At 37.4% G+C, this 13,111-nt stretch overlaps 1 protein-coding gene across 1 annotated transcript; it reads left to right on the top strand.

The window, feature by feature from the left end:
• The first annotated feature begins 907 nt into the window (after window positions 1-907).
• On the top strand, window positions 908-12,393 carry LOC105049960 (uncharacterized). The gene is made up of 8 exons (XM_010929782.4): window positions 908-1,228; window positions 3,737-6,570; window positions 7,310-8,654; window positions 10,009-10,346; window positions 10,438-10,641; window positions 11,016-11,113; window positions 11,601-11,692; window positions 11,794-12,393. The coding sequence occupies exons 1-8, from the start codon at window positions 1,042-1,044 to the stop codon at window positions 11,826-11,828; spliced, it is 5,133 nt and encodes a 1,710-aa protein (XP_010928084.2). The 5' UTR covers window positions 908-1,041; the 3' UTR covers window positions 11,829-12,393.
• The last annotated feature ends 718 nt before the right edge of the window (window positions 12,394-13,111 follow it).

Raw genomic sequence — 13,111 nt, 5'->3', positions numbered from 1 at the left:
GCACAAGCTTTAGCTTCAATTAGTACGTACCATATCTATGGCTATAATTTTAAATAATTAATTAGTTTTATCGAAGAGGAGACAATATGACAATGATTTTTTTTGGTTTTCTATTTTGATATTCTGTATTCAAATCCATTAGTTGATATATTAATATGTCAACATTCAAAATTTGAACATAAAAAGTGTATATATTAATGGGTACATAATTTTTATCGATAGATGATACATATTTATATAAATTATACGTGTAAAATTTTATTGGATTATCACTCAGCTCATCAATTTAAGGGCTTGTTGGATATTCTTGTAGACATCAAGCTTGTTAATTAGCTCAAGCTTCATTTTCTACGGCCTATTCAACTTTTTATCTAAATTTCAAATTGTATGTATGTTGTTCTCTTAGAAGAAAAAAAAATTCATGGAGATCTTTATTTTCTTCCAATAAAATTAGAGAAGGTATTAGGTTAATATGAGCCATGTTTAAATAGATAATCCAATTCACAAAGTCAATATGAAATTCAGTCCAATCTTGCTGCATCAATCAAAGAGACCTTAGACATGGATGGCATCCAATGCATTGAATTACCAAAATATTTGATCTACTTCAATTATCATCCAATATAATTAAACTGCGCAGACTTGTCCCCAATCGACCTTAAGCCATAGAAATTAGCAAACGGGAAGGGCACCACTTGCCCATCAAGATGCGACTCCGTCCAGTTTATCTGAACCGCTCCGGTTGGACCGGTGCTTGGCCCGGTCTAATCTTGCTGCCCGATACCCCTTCCGCGGGTTGGCACATAGACCTTGTGACGGCGTCTGACGGTACACCGTACCGTAGTCTCGGCCCCAACGGTTTAAAACTTTCAAATGTTTTCCCCCAACCGTTAGCCGATCTCTCTCCCTCTCTCTCTCTCTCTCTCTCTCTCTCTCTCTGGAGAGCGAAGAGAAAAACCTAGATTCACGTCCTTAGGGTTTCGTAGCGCGAGGGTTCCAGATCTACCTCCGTCGCCGTAGATCGATCCGGATTAGGGTGGAATGTCGACAATGGAGCACCTCTTCATGCAGATCTTCGAGAAGAAGAACTGGATCGAGGGCCAGCTCAGGCAACAGATCGATTCCTACGGCCAGTCCTTGGCCTACAACCTCCTCGCCGATGGTGGTCACCCTCCGCCATGGCTATGGACTATGGAACCAGACGCCCCTGGTTGCCCTGATAGCAAAGGTAGTCGCTTTCTTCCCCGCTTTGGGGTTTCTAGGATTTTGAGCAAATACGGTTCTTTCTGGACGATTTTCTAAATTTCTTTGGGGTTTCTTATTTCCTTGGTGAAATTACTGAATTGAGAGTTTAGGATTTAGGGTTTTGTTGGGAATAAAAAATTGGAGCTTTCTGGTTTTTGATTTTTTTGACTCGAAGATTAAGTGTTTCGTGAATTGGTCGTAGGGTTTTCGTAGGTTTAAAACGCCACTGTGACTTAAAGCTCTGGCTTCCTGTTCGTTCTTGTGTTTTCCTGATTGTTTGGAGCTATGACATTTGTGTGTTTTTTCCCTGGTATAATTTGTCTTCGACCTCGGATTCTTGAATTATTGTCCGTAATTAGCTGCGAATTGTTGCTGGTAGTTATATTTCGCTATTAGAAACGTCCTTTAGTGTTCTGATTAATACGCATATAAGGATTATTGTAGGGAACAATCCTTTTTTCCGAGTTCCTTTTGTAGGTTAGGGTTAGATGCTCAATCCAGAAATGTTTCTTTTTTTATTATTATTATTTTGTTGAGACGGCAAATTTTACAGGAATGCTTTCTTTAAATCTTTTTTCCGTACATTCACGGGATTATAGGGCAAGTTGGCCTCTTGGTTACTGGAAGTCACAATTATCTTTAAGTGTTCGGCACTGCTTGATATTGTCCAGTACTGAGTTTGGAAAACCTTCTACACCTCTCTTAGTTCCACTAACTGTTACATACATTGCTCTTCAAAACATTGTTGTGCTTGAAATTCATAGTTTTGTTCTTTTTTAAGAATAATATAGGAAGACCTCCATAAAAGCTCTGCTGTGCTGTAGCACCAACCAGTTTACCACAAAATGTGCCTTCTTTTGACTTGTCCTTTTCCTAGAATCAAGGTTTTAGGAAAATGCAACAGTTGAAAGTCCATTCTTTTGGGTTGGCGAGTTTGTAGCTATTGGTGGCCTGCCGCCTTGAGTAAACCAGCAAATGTCTGTCAGTGAACTCCAACAATAGAGCGGGAGATAAATGTGACTTCAATGCATCTCTTAGCCTAGGCTTTCATCCAGGTGCAAGGCAACCAGGTTTGTATTTATCCACTGTTGCGCTGTCTGAGCTGAGATCTATACCTGAACTATATATCCTTTTCTGTTCATGGTGATCCATGTAAAGGCCCGACCGACCAGGTTTGTGCCTTAACTGTCCCCAGATTTTTTTAACTTGCACGCTGGGGTAACATTAATGGCCTGAAAATGGTTTCTTGATGAAAGAGTGTCATGCTAGTGTGAAATTTGATGACAAAACCTTGCAATGGCCCTTTGCTTGCAAGTTTTATTCATATGCATGTGTTTGTTTGCATGGTGTCTAACGTTCAGTATCAATATCAAGTTTATTCCATATCCACTGTGAGTTATGGCCTCTAATTTTCATGCCATATCCATTTTCAGTTTTATAAAGACATGAATTACCTCATAGTAAATCATTCCTATTTTATACACTGTAATAAAGTAGTTTTTATTTCCCAAACCCAATAAATGTTGAATTTTTATTTTTGCTCACCAAATTTTAAGTCCACTTTCCATTGTTTCATTTTGATCAGTTGTAATATTACAGGGCACCTGCTTTTTCTATTGTCAACTTGTTGTCACATGGTAAGCCATGTTTTTCTCTTTAATGGCTTTGTCTTGAACAGTGGTTTTAGGACCTTCATTTTTTGTTGCTTGCATTGCTTCAGGACCTTAATATCAGGTTTTTTTGGTGGTTCTTTTAAGTTCAGGACTTTGTAATCCTCCTCTCTTTTTTAGAATTTTGTAGGCATATTACTTCGTAGCCTTTGAGCATAGGTTTTAGATCGTGTTTTCTGTCTCTGGTTGAGTCAGTGGCTCTGTCATTCATTTTGTTGGAATCTTTAATTTTTTCCATTTTATTGTACTAACTCATGTACTCCTAATGTTCATAGATGGCATGTAGAAACATCTATGGAACTCCTTAGTCATGGACCAACTCACAGTACTTATAACTCTCTCTGCACTTATTAGCTAGTATCAGGCTATTCTTTGCCCATTTCACGATAGATAGAGGTTATTTATTAGAAATCTAAATGGTTATTTTTGAATCTGATAGAGGCTTCATGCTTATATTTGGTGCACCATTATAAGGGCATTTTATAAAATGCCTAACAATTTACTTGGCCTTGATATAGAATTCTAATTACAATGTCTAATCTTCTTCTCGGTCTTTCTTCCATTTTCTTGGTTTTATGTCTTCAATGCATGTTGCGAGGAGGGGTGGTGGAAGGTGGTTTGAGTACATACTCTTTATTAGGAGTTATGTTGTGTTGATATCTTCCTCAAAGTAACTGTGGCAATTAGTGAAACATTCTCATGGTTTTTATTACTGACTTCAGTTCTTTATATGCAATATTGTCTATTCGCTGTTATCTATTTTCTTTATGTAGCGAATTATTTTCTTGATCCAGAGTTAAACAGAGAGCAACTTATTTCAGGAATCTTATTCCCACTACCATGGGCTACCACTCCTTCAACAAACCACAACAATTTTTACACCTTTCCAGCTCCGAAGGATAAGAATGTATCCCAGCCCAGTAGCTTCTTCAATGAAATTGGTGCTTCAAATAAAAATTTCTTCACCGAGCCAATTGATGAAGTGGTTCCTGATGATTTCCTTAAAGACACTGAACGAGATTCCAACATGATAGGCTTGAAAGATGTTGAGGCCAATGCTGAATTTGACAACCTTGCAAAGATACAGCATTCCAGATTGACGCAAAGGGACCTAGAGAATCATCTCAGTAAGAAAGCAAAAATTAGAAGTTTTGGAGATGAAAGTACTATGGATCAATATACTGGTAGAACTACTCGTTCTAGGTTTGCCTCCTTGAAGCCTGATAGTATTAAAGAAACTTCAATTATGACGAACCTGTTGGCTTTTGACAATGTAGATGGTGGTCGAGCCACTAGATCAAGAAGAGCATCTCAGAAACTTGATTTTCCTCACAAGTTATCAAAACCAGCTAAAACTTTAAAACCCATGGAATATGGAACACAGAAAGCATCAGAGGATCAAATGGGTTGCTGGCCCGGTACTTCTGCAAATATAGATGCTCTCGAAGGAAATGACGTTGATGATGCTATGGCTCCACAGAGATGTGTTAGGGAAGCTGCAGTAAAGGGGCTTGCCTCAGATGCATCTTGTCCTGTTGACTCTGGGTCGAAGGTGACATGCACTGCAGCTCCAGAGCTGTGTCAGATGCTTTCTCTGGTTGAACCAAATAAACTTCTTTTCGATGGCATTGAAGTTTGTGGCTCAAATGACAATCCTGTTGCTGCTTTTGAAGAAGAAAATCAAGAATACTCTGCGGTTACCCTATCAAAGATGGAGACCATGCAATCTCTAAAAGAAAATCACTTTTGCCAAGATTTTATGAAAGAACATTGTTCTTTAGTATGCAGGGAGCCTCAAGATGATGTCTTGCATGCAGGAGAAGTTATGCAACGAACAAAGGAAGCTGGCAGAGTTTCAGAGGGATGTGCAAGCAAGAGTCTTAAATTGGTTGAAGTGGATGACTCAGAGTGTCACCCCCTCCCCAGTTCATGCATTAAGCATTCTCAGGCACCTGCCCAGTTGCCTGTGAAACCAACACATTGGATCTCTGAAAATGAACTGACACATCCATCCTCTATGAACAACTCTATATTAAACTGGAGCACAAAATGTTCAGGTCAGCCAAGTGTTCAACAGGATTGTAGCTCTGAAGGTTCATCAGGAGATCTGGGGAACCATAATATGGAAGAGCAATGTAGTGTACCTCACATTGATGTGTTAACAAGCATTGTAGCAAGCAGGCAGTCTGAGACCAATTCCTCAGTTGAACCAAAGGATCACCTACTTGATGCTAAGAAGCACCTTAATTTGGATAGGAATTCTATTGTTTCCTTGGTGAAAGAAACTAAGGGCAGCAATTCTGTGAGTGATATGAAGTTGGACACTGTGCAGTCAATGAAAGAAGAATCGTTCCACAGATCTTTGAAAACAGCACATGTTTCTCCAGCAAATGCACAGATTCAGGATGAGGTTGTCTTACCTGCCATAGAAGATGTGAGAAGTACAGATGAAAATAAAAGGGTCTCTGGTGAAGCTCATGAAGAGATTTCTGGGTTACTTGTAATGATGAAGCCAAAATGTGGTCCCCAATTTATACACTGTGATGATATACCTTCACATATAATGGTCATGTCAGCTTTGGAAGTGATGTCTGGGGGCGATGTTAGTGAGAAACATTCCATTCGAAGTCCTGTGCAGTGTCCAACAGATGAGAATTTTGAGGGAATGCTCGTCAAAGAAACAAATGGCAGTTCAAGTAAACTGACAGACCCCCTTCTCAGTGATGGTCCGGAGTTATTGTTATCTGAAACAGATGATATATGCATAGAAGCTGAAAAAGCTGAGACCACTGCAGTGCGACTTGGGAAGAGAAGTTTTGCAATGCTGACATCAATATCTGATGCTGCTGAAAATCATGATGTGGAGGCAGAATGCCAGCATCTGCCGAGAAGTTCAAATATTAGTGATAAGATTATTGGTTCTTGTAAATCAAATGATTCTGTTTTAGTTTCTTCAAAACAAGTTGGTGAGTGTTTTTCACCTCAGGAAACTGTTGTTAATACTGGTGTCAGACATATCGAGGAGAAGCTTACAGTCAGGAAGATGCCAAATACGGCTGAAGCTTCAAGAAACTCAAGCAGTCTTGATAAGAATCTTGGTTCTTGTAGAGCGAATGCTATCGGTTTACCTTCTCCAGAAGAAATTTCCATTCAGCTGGAAACCATCAATGGTGATATTTGTGCACGTGCAAAGAATGTTATAGAGAAGGATGCCATTCAGCACTTAGAAACACCAAATAATATAGAAGCTCAAATTGCAGCACCAGAAGCTCGTTACTCCTTAAGGAGCTTGAGTAGCCAGCAAAAAAACCTTGGTTCTTTTAGATTAATTGGAATCAATGCTACAAGCAGTTCGAAACGATCAAGGGATATTGTTGCCCCTGCATGTGAAATTTCATGGCCTAAAAGGAGAAAATTAGAGGGACGATCAAATAATATCCTGGCTACTTCTCCTAGGATGAGGTTTAAACCTCTCCTGCATGTTCATAAGGGCAGTGACTGGAGAAGCCAGATGAGTTCAGAAAATGCTTTAGGAGATGGTATGGATTTTCAGTCTTCTCTATCACCAAGTGAGTTGAAAATTGAGATAGCAAATGCAGCCCTCGACAGTCCTCTTGAAGTTCTACAAATTAGCAAGAAGCTCTGTGTGAGAGAGGTATAGAAATCTGGTGTAACTTGCTTACATTATGTTCATATTGCAGAACACAATTAGAATTATACTATAGTGTACGCTAGCAAGCATGTGTGCATGTGTTTGCAGAAGTGCTTGCCTGTCTGCATATGCATGTTGTTGTGGTCTGTGTAGGTGCATTTATGACTGTGTGCGTGTGTGTGAATGTGTGCGCGCACCTGTGCATATGTGTGCGCGTACCTGTGCATGTGTGCATATTACCTGTTTGCATATATGCTTTTGCATGCTTGTGTATGTCTTTGTGTGCTGTGTTTGCTGATTCACTGTTTATCGAAGTGGTTGGGGGTTATTTAATCTGCCTTAGATTTCACAATCTATGCCCGTGCTGTTTAAAGTAAGCAGGGATGTGCCGTGTGCGGTTTATATTTAATGACTACTATATGATTTTTGATTGTTCAAGTTGCATTTCCAAAAATATTATACACTCCATTTTAGTAGAAAAACAAAAGCTTTCTCATCTAACAATAAATATATGTGCGATCTCTATCTTGTATATTACGTTATGTTGCATGGCAGAGTTCATCTAATAGCATAATGAAGCAATTTGCTTTTTAATTGCTGAAATCATTTTTTTAAGCTTTTGACTTTATTGAGCATATGCTTATTTTGTGGGTCCGTGTATTTGTGTCTATAAATATGTATATAATAACTATGTTCATATCTGTCTTGCTATAGCAACTCATATTTCAGCCTTGCTTGGCAGGATGATTCTTGCTTAAAACCTGAGGAACGAACTATGGTGGCTTCATTGCAAACCGAACATAGACAAGGAGTCTCTTTTCATTATTTGGTAGAGGGAATATCTGGAACTTGTTTAACAAAAAAAGTGGGTGCATCTAAATTGTCTGACTTTAAACTAAAAGAACATTGTTTTTCAGAAGATAATCATGATCTAATGCGAAGTAGGAGCACATTAAGTCCTGAAATAATTAAGAGTCCCGGTTATCATGTGGAACTTACTGAAGAGACCAATATGGATGATACAGAAAGAAGTTTTTACACATATGACATGGCTGATTGTGATGAGACCATGCCGGAGTTCGAGGGATTCAGCATTGGTGTTCCTTCTACTATGGAGAACAGTGTCTTATGCAATTCTGATCTTCAAAGTTATACAAAAGCACAGGATACTGTGCTTGAGCAGTTGTGCAGCACTAGGAATTTGGTTACCCCAAGATCTTGTCGTTCTGCCAAGTATAAGATTAATAGACTTCCTGATGTGTATCAATCTTTACCTGCTGGGACTCTGGAGCATATGGAGTCAACCAATCCACTCCATCTTAATGATGTTGATATCAAACAATTTAGGGAAAGTGAAGATGACAAGTTTTCTGGTTTTTCTGGCAACTTGGAATTAGAATATGATGGCTATGGAAAGTCTCATTTTCATAGTATGCCTTCTTCAAGTACAAGATTTGGACGGCTTGCTAGTAAGCATCCTTTGACCCCTCCAGTTGAAAAGTCCTGCCAGAGAAAGGTTTCGGGGAGAAGTGATGCCAGTTCAGAGACAGTGGGTTCTAACCCAGAACTTGTATGTTTTCGTATCAATGAAAATACCAGCACTACTGATGAAAATGAAAATCCAGATGAATTAGACATGTCCAAAGAGAGGGTTGGCTCAAGAGAGTTCAAGGTGTCAACTAACAGAAAAGTACTTCTAGATGTCACTGCACTATATCAGAATGCACCAACAGTGGCTTCTGTTTCGGAGAAGTTTGCTGAAAGAAGCAACCTACAATCTGTAAACACAGAGTCTTACTCTGGTACTCAAAAGGGTGTCTGTATGATTGTGGAAAATGCTTGTGCCAAAAAGCCTAAGATAGTTGATAAGGAGAATCATAGCCTTCCGGTTGATGGAAATCGAGTTCAGAAGGCAGCTGAATCTATCAATAGCAGGTTTAGCAAACCAGAGATTTCTAGAAAAGCAGATGATAGAAACAAAAACCGGCCACATCTGGAAAAAGGATGCAAGCCCAGCAATATCATGTCCAATATATCTTCTTTTATTCCACTTGTACAACAAAAGCAGCAAGCAGCAACTGCAAAAGGTATTTTGTTGATTTTTTTTTCCACTGGAATTTCAATAACTAAATGACTATATAAAGTTCAGTGTCTTTAGTGTAAATAATCCATTATGCAGCAACTTGTGTCAACCCAAATCTATTTGGATAAGTTATGTTGGGTTCATTAAACATTTACGGAAAGAAATTTTGGAAAAACCCAAGTGAAGTTCTTCTGACTATGTTTCTTCTTTTTTTTCATTTTCAGTATTTTTATGAAATGTAAAATTCATTGCTTGTCTAACAAAAAGAAATGAAAGTTAACCTTAAAACCTAAAATTACATAAAATCAATAGAATTTGGGTTGATTTTTAATTCAACTTTCTGCTTTCACCTCTAGTGTTGCATATTTAATCTTTTAACTTGCAATATAGCTTTGAGGGAGATTCATGGGGTTAAAATGAGAAATTGTATATGTTTGTTATGAAAATGCAATTTAAGTAAGTTCAATTTAGTACATGATCTGTCTAACTACTTAGCAATGCACGTTCAGTCAAAAATAAATGTTGCTTGTTTCTTCCTGCCCAGCTAGCAAATGTAAAGAATGAATCCTATTAGGAGAATTTTCTCTTGACTTTTTGGACGTTGAGCCTTAATAATTTAAAAACCTCATAATGCAAATGTGCAAGATTAAATCAAATTTTACAAATTTAATTAGATTTGAGAACGTGAAGGTGTTGGGTTGCAAGAATTCAAAAGAAACATCAGCTTTTGTTTATCTCTTTTTCCCTTTTTGATCTTTATTTTTTAAATCTGTAGAAGCTAAGCAAGATCATTTCTAATTCCACATGAATGCATTGGCACTATTAAAAGATCATTTATATTTCCACATGAAGCACCAAATTTACACATCCTGCAATTAAACGTTCCAAACAATGCAACATCCCCCTACCATAATATCTAATGTACTATGTATCTTTGATTTAAATAGGAGCTGCCATATTCCTTATTATGGAAATTATAAGATTTGCATTAAAAAACTATTTTTCTTCCTAAAGTAGCAATTGTTGTAGATGGTTATGTCTTGGAGTATCAGCTGCTGTCTGCAATATTTATCTTCTTGAAAATTTTGCTGTCAGTTACAGTTAGCAGCTATAAACTAACAAAGGAAGAAAAGCATTACTAAGCCCATATATATCACGACTCCAAAGATTAGGATTTTTCTAATAATGTTGCAACTGAGTAATATAAGGTCCTATTATGTTTTATCTTGGGCCCATTATTATCTTTATATTTTTTACAATGATAAAAATCATGGTCATTGTTTATGACTGCATAATAAAAACAAGAAAGCTTCCCTTACATCTGCTGCCTTACTAATGCGATACTTGTTGCCTTTCAGGGAAGAAAGATATTAAAGTCAAAGCATTAGAGGCTGCTGAAGCTGCGAAGCGTCTTGAAGAAAAGAAACAAAATGAGCGTGAAATGAGGAAAGCAGCTGCAAGGCTTGAGCGTGCAAGGTTGGAACGGGAGAAAGAGCTCAAGCAAAAGCAAAAAGAAGAGGAAAGGAAGAAAAAAGAAGCAGAAGTTGCTGCAAGGAAGAGGCAAAGAGAAGAAGAAGAGAGAAAGGAAAAGGAAAGAAAGAGAAGATGCATTGAAGAAGCTCGAAAATTGCAAAGGGAACAGGAGGAAAAATTACGTGCTGAGAAAGAGGAAAGAGAGCTTCGGCGCAAAGCTGCAGTAAGCTTTTATTTTGATTCTTCATTAATATGCTTATATCCATTTGAAATATATGTTCTTCACATCAACATATATATGGTGACTTTCACAGGATGAGAAAGAACAAAGGAACAAAGAACCCATGGAACAGGCAAATCAACAATCAAAATCAGAAAAGGAAGGGGAAATTGCTGGGTGCAAAAAAGATGCTGAGTTGGAACCCAGCACCACCGAGGTGGTAATGAGGGAAGGCATACATGGAAATAATAGCTTTGCAGGCCCTGATTTTTCTAAAGAACTAAATGATCTTGAAAAGGTAATAATTTCCTAGCAGATCTAGATTCTGCATTACTTATCAGTAGTCTTTTTGAGGCCAGAACTAATGGCATTTTGTTGGCTTTGTTTACTGTAACTTCCATGTAATGTTATTTGTTTAAAACTAAGATTTTCATTTGGCAATGCTGGATTTGTTTTTGCGTAAGTGCTATAAGCTACAAGGCTGTCTAAGAGCAATTCAGTTTAATTAACATTTAGTAATGAAAATAATTGCTAGCGTGGATGAACCACTAGGATTTATTCTGTTGTCAAATTTTAAATGTGGATAAATCTGGACAAGGATCTGCGCCCATTCAGTATGAAGTTGCTAGCTAACTTAGATTGTTGTTGATCTTGATCTTATTGGTTTCGCAGTCGTACGAGATGTCTCCATACAAAGACTCTGAAGTTGAGGATGATGATGCAGAAGATGAAATTAGGCGTAGAAGAAAGTACATTCCTTCATGGGCAAGGTCCACAATTAATTTTTATTTAGCTGAATATTGATAAAAGCATGCCCATATTTTATGGATATTTATAATATGAGTTCATTTTCTACAAGTTTCGGCTGTCTTTAAGCAGTAATTTTTGCTGCATTAATTCGATTATGCATCTCTTCAATAACCTTCTTCTACTGAAAGTAATCCTAAAAATGAGATGTCTTTATTCTGGTTTCCCGCTCGAACTTTTTCTGATAAGTAACGAATAAAAGAAGATTTGATTGGCTAGGATCCTTGCACCAAAAAATGACTGGATGAAGTGAGTATTCAAGTTTCACTGGAACATGTGACATGGACTGGCACATGCCAACCTTGTTTTGATTTGCACATTAGTAGCTCTTCTTATTATTAATTTATATAGCAGGCAGTTCATTTGGATTTTTACTTACTTTTTTTTTCCCCAGAACTATCATTTTTTCTTTCCAAAGTACTTATAATAATGTAGCTCTGGTATTTGCAGGAGAGAATGCTTGGAGCAAATTTTACTTCTCAAGCAGCATCTAGACCCAACAGAAATCTTCTGTCGTAAGAATTCTTTTGATTTAAGTGAAGGTAACTTCTAGGCAAAGCAATCATGGATGCTTTATTCCAGAACAAATATATGGTGCATCAATTATAGGCTGATGGTGCCATCCAATCTTCACTTTCTGCAGTACTTTTGCCTCATATTCTTCGGCTGCCATCGTGATCACATGGTGATGTTCGGTCAGTTGCCTGCGTGGTGATCCTTTGATCTGGATTGGTGGTGTATCTGCGGAGCTCCCACAATGATCTGGTTGTTGGGCCATAGGGTTCCCCTTCTTTAGGCATCATTTATTTGCCGGAGGATTGGTACCAGGACAACCGTTGGCAGGGTTACCATCTGGAGACCTTGTCCCTTTTTTCCCGGGTTTGGTGGAGTGGGGTGCTCAATGAGATGTACATGCTCGACCAGAACCAGCACTCTCCACCCTCCCATCCCCCAACCCCCCACAAACACCACCACCAGCAACATTTATTGCATGTGAGGTTCGCAGCTCTGATATCATCATGCTGTCAGTATAGTGCTCGATATGCAGCTTGTATACTAACACTACTGATGTTGTACCAATTATTTGAATGCAATCAGACCACTGCATAGCCTTATTTTGCAGGTCTACAGAAAGTGGATGCTCCATGGTTATACCTTCCTTTTCTGTGTACATAAGAAATTCAAAAAATGTTTAAGTTCCTTATGGAAAACATTTTTCCAAGTTTTAAATATTCTTAATTGTTCTCCATACAACTCACTATATGAAGATAACCAGGATTTCCGATGCTTCATCCTGATACATGTTCTCTCTTTCTCAGCGTTGTCTAAAGATTTGAATCTTATCTATTGTATGATGACGATGACAAGGTCTACTTTCGGCGTATTCTTACATAAAAGCTAGCAAACTTGGCTTTGAAAAAGAAAGATATAATATTTTATATATATATATATAGATACACACATAGAGAGAGCGAGCGAGAGTGAGGTTAGAATCAGATTGATCAGATTTAGACTAAGATTCGATCAGATTAAAATTTTATAATAAGGGTTCTACATCAATAATTCAAGTCATTGAATATGATCTACTACAAAACTATTTATATACAAAAATTTTTATGATTTGGACATTTTCGGTCTATGCATCAAATAGTCAAAAATTGGACCATCTAAATAAAATTGAATTAGACATATTTTTTGATCACTTGATGTATAGGATAGAGATCTTCAAATCATATAATTTTAGATATGCAAGTAGTTTTAAGATATCCAATGACTTGGATCATTGATATAAGATCCCAATTATTCAGTTTTGATTTGACTGGATCTGAGTCCAAATTCAATAGATCTTATCCAAATCTACTCCTATATATATATATATATATATATATATATATATATATATATATATATATATATATAATGGGAAATAAAAAAAAGGAGCAAATTAGCTTACAACAATA

The sequence above is a fragment of the Elaeis guineensis genome, chromosome 8, assembly GCF_000442705.2.
Source record: "Elaeis guineensis isolate ETL-2024a chromosome 8, EG11, whole genome shotgun sequence".
NCBI lineage: Eukaryota > Viridiplantae > Streptophyta > Magnoliopsida > Arecales > Arecaceae > Elaeis > Elaeis guineensis.
The sequence above is the reverse complement of the archived record's forward strand: the minus strand, read 5'-3'. Positions and strand labels throughout refer to the sequence as shown.

What these genes read in the sequence shown, in the direction of transcription:
- LOC105049960 (XM_010929782.4), top strand. Translation starts at nt 1,042, where the DNA reads ATGTCGACAATGGAGCACCTCTTCATGCAGATCTTCGAGAAGAAGAAC. An exon ending in TGGTTGCCCTGATAGCAAAG is followed by an intron (nt 1,229 to 3,736) that starts GTAGTCGCTTTC and finishes AACTTATTTCAG; the next exon opens with GAATCTTATTCCCACTACCA. An exon ending in AACTAAATGATCTTGAAAAG is followed by an intron (nt 10,642 to 11,015) that starts GTAATAATTTCC and finishes TTGGTTTCGCAG; the next exon opens with TCGTACGAGATGTCTCCATA.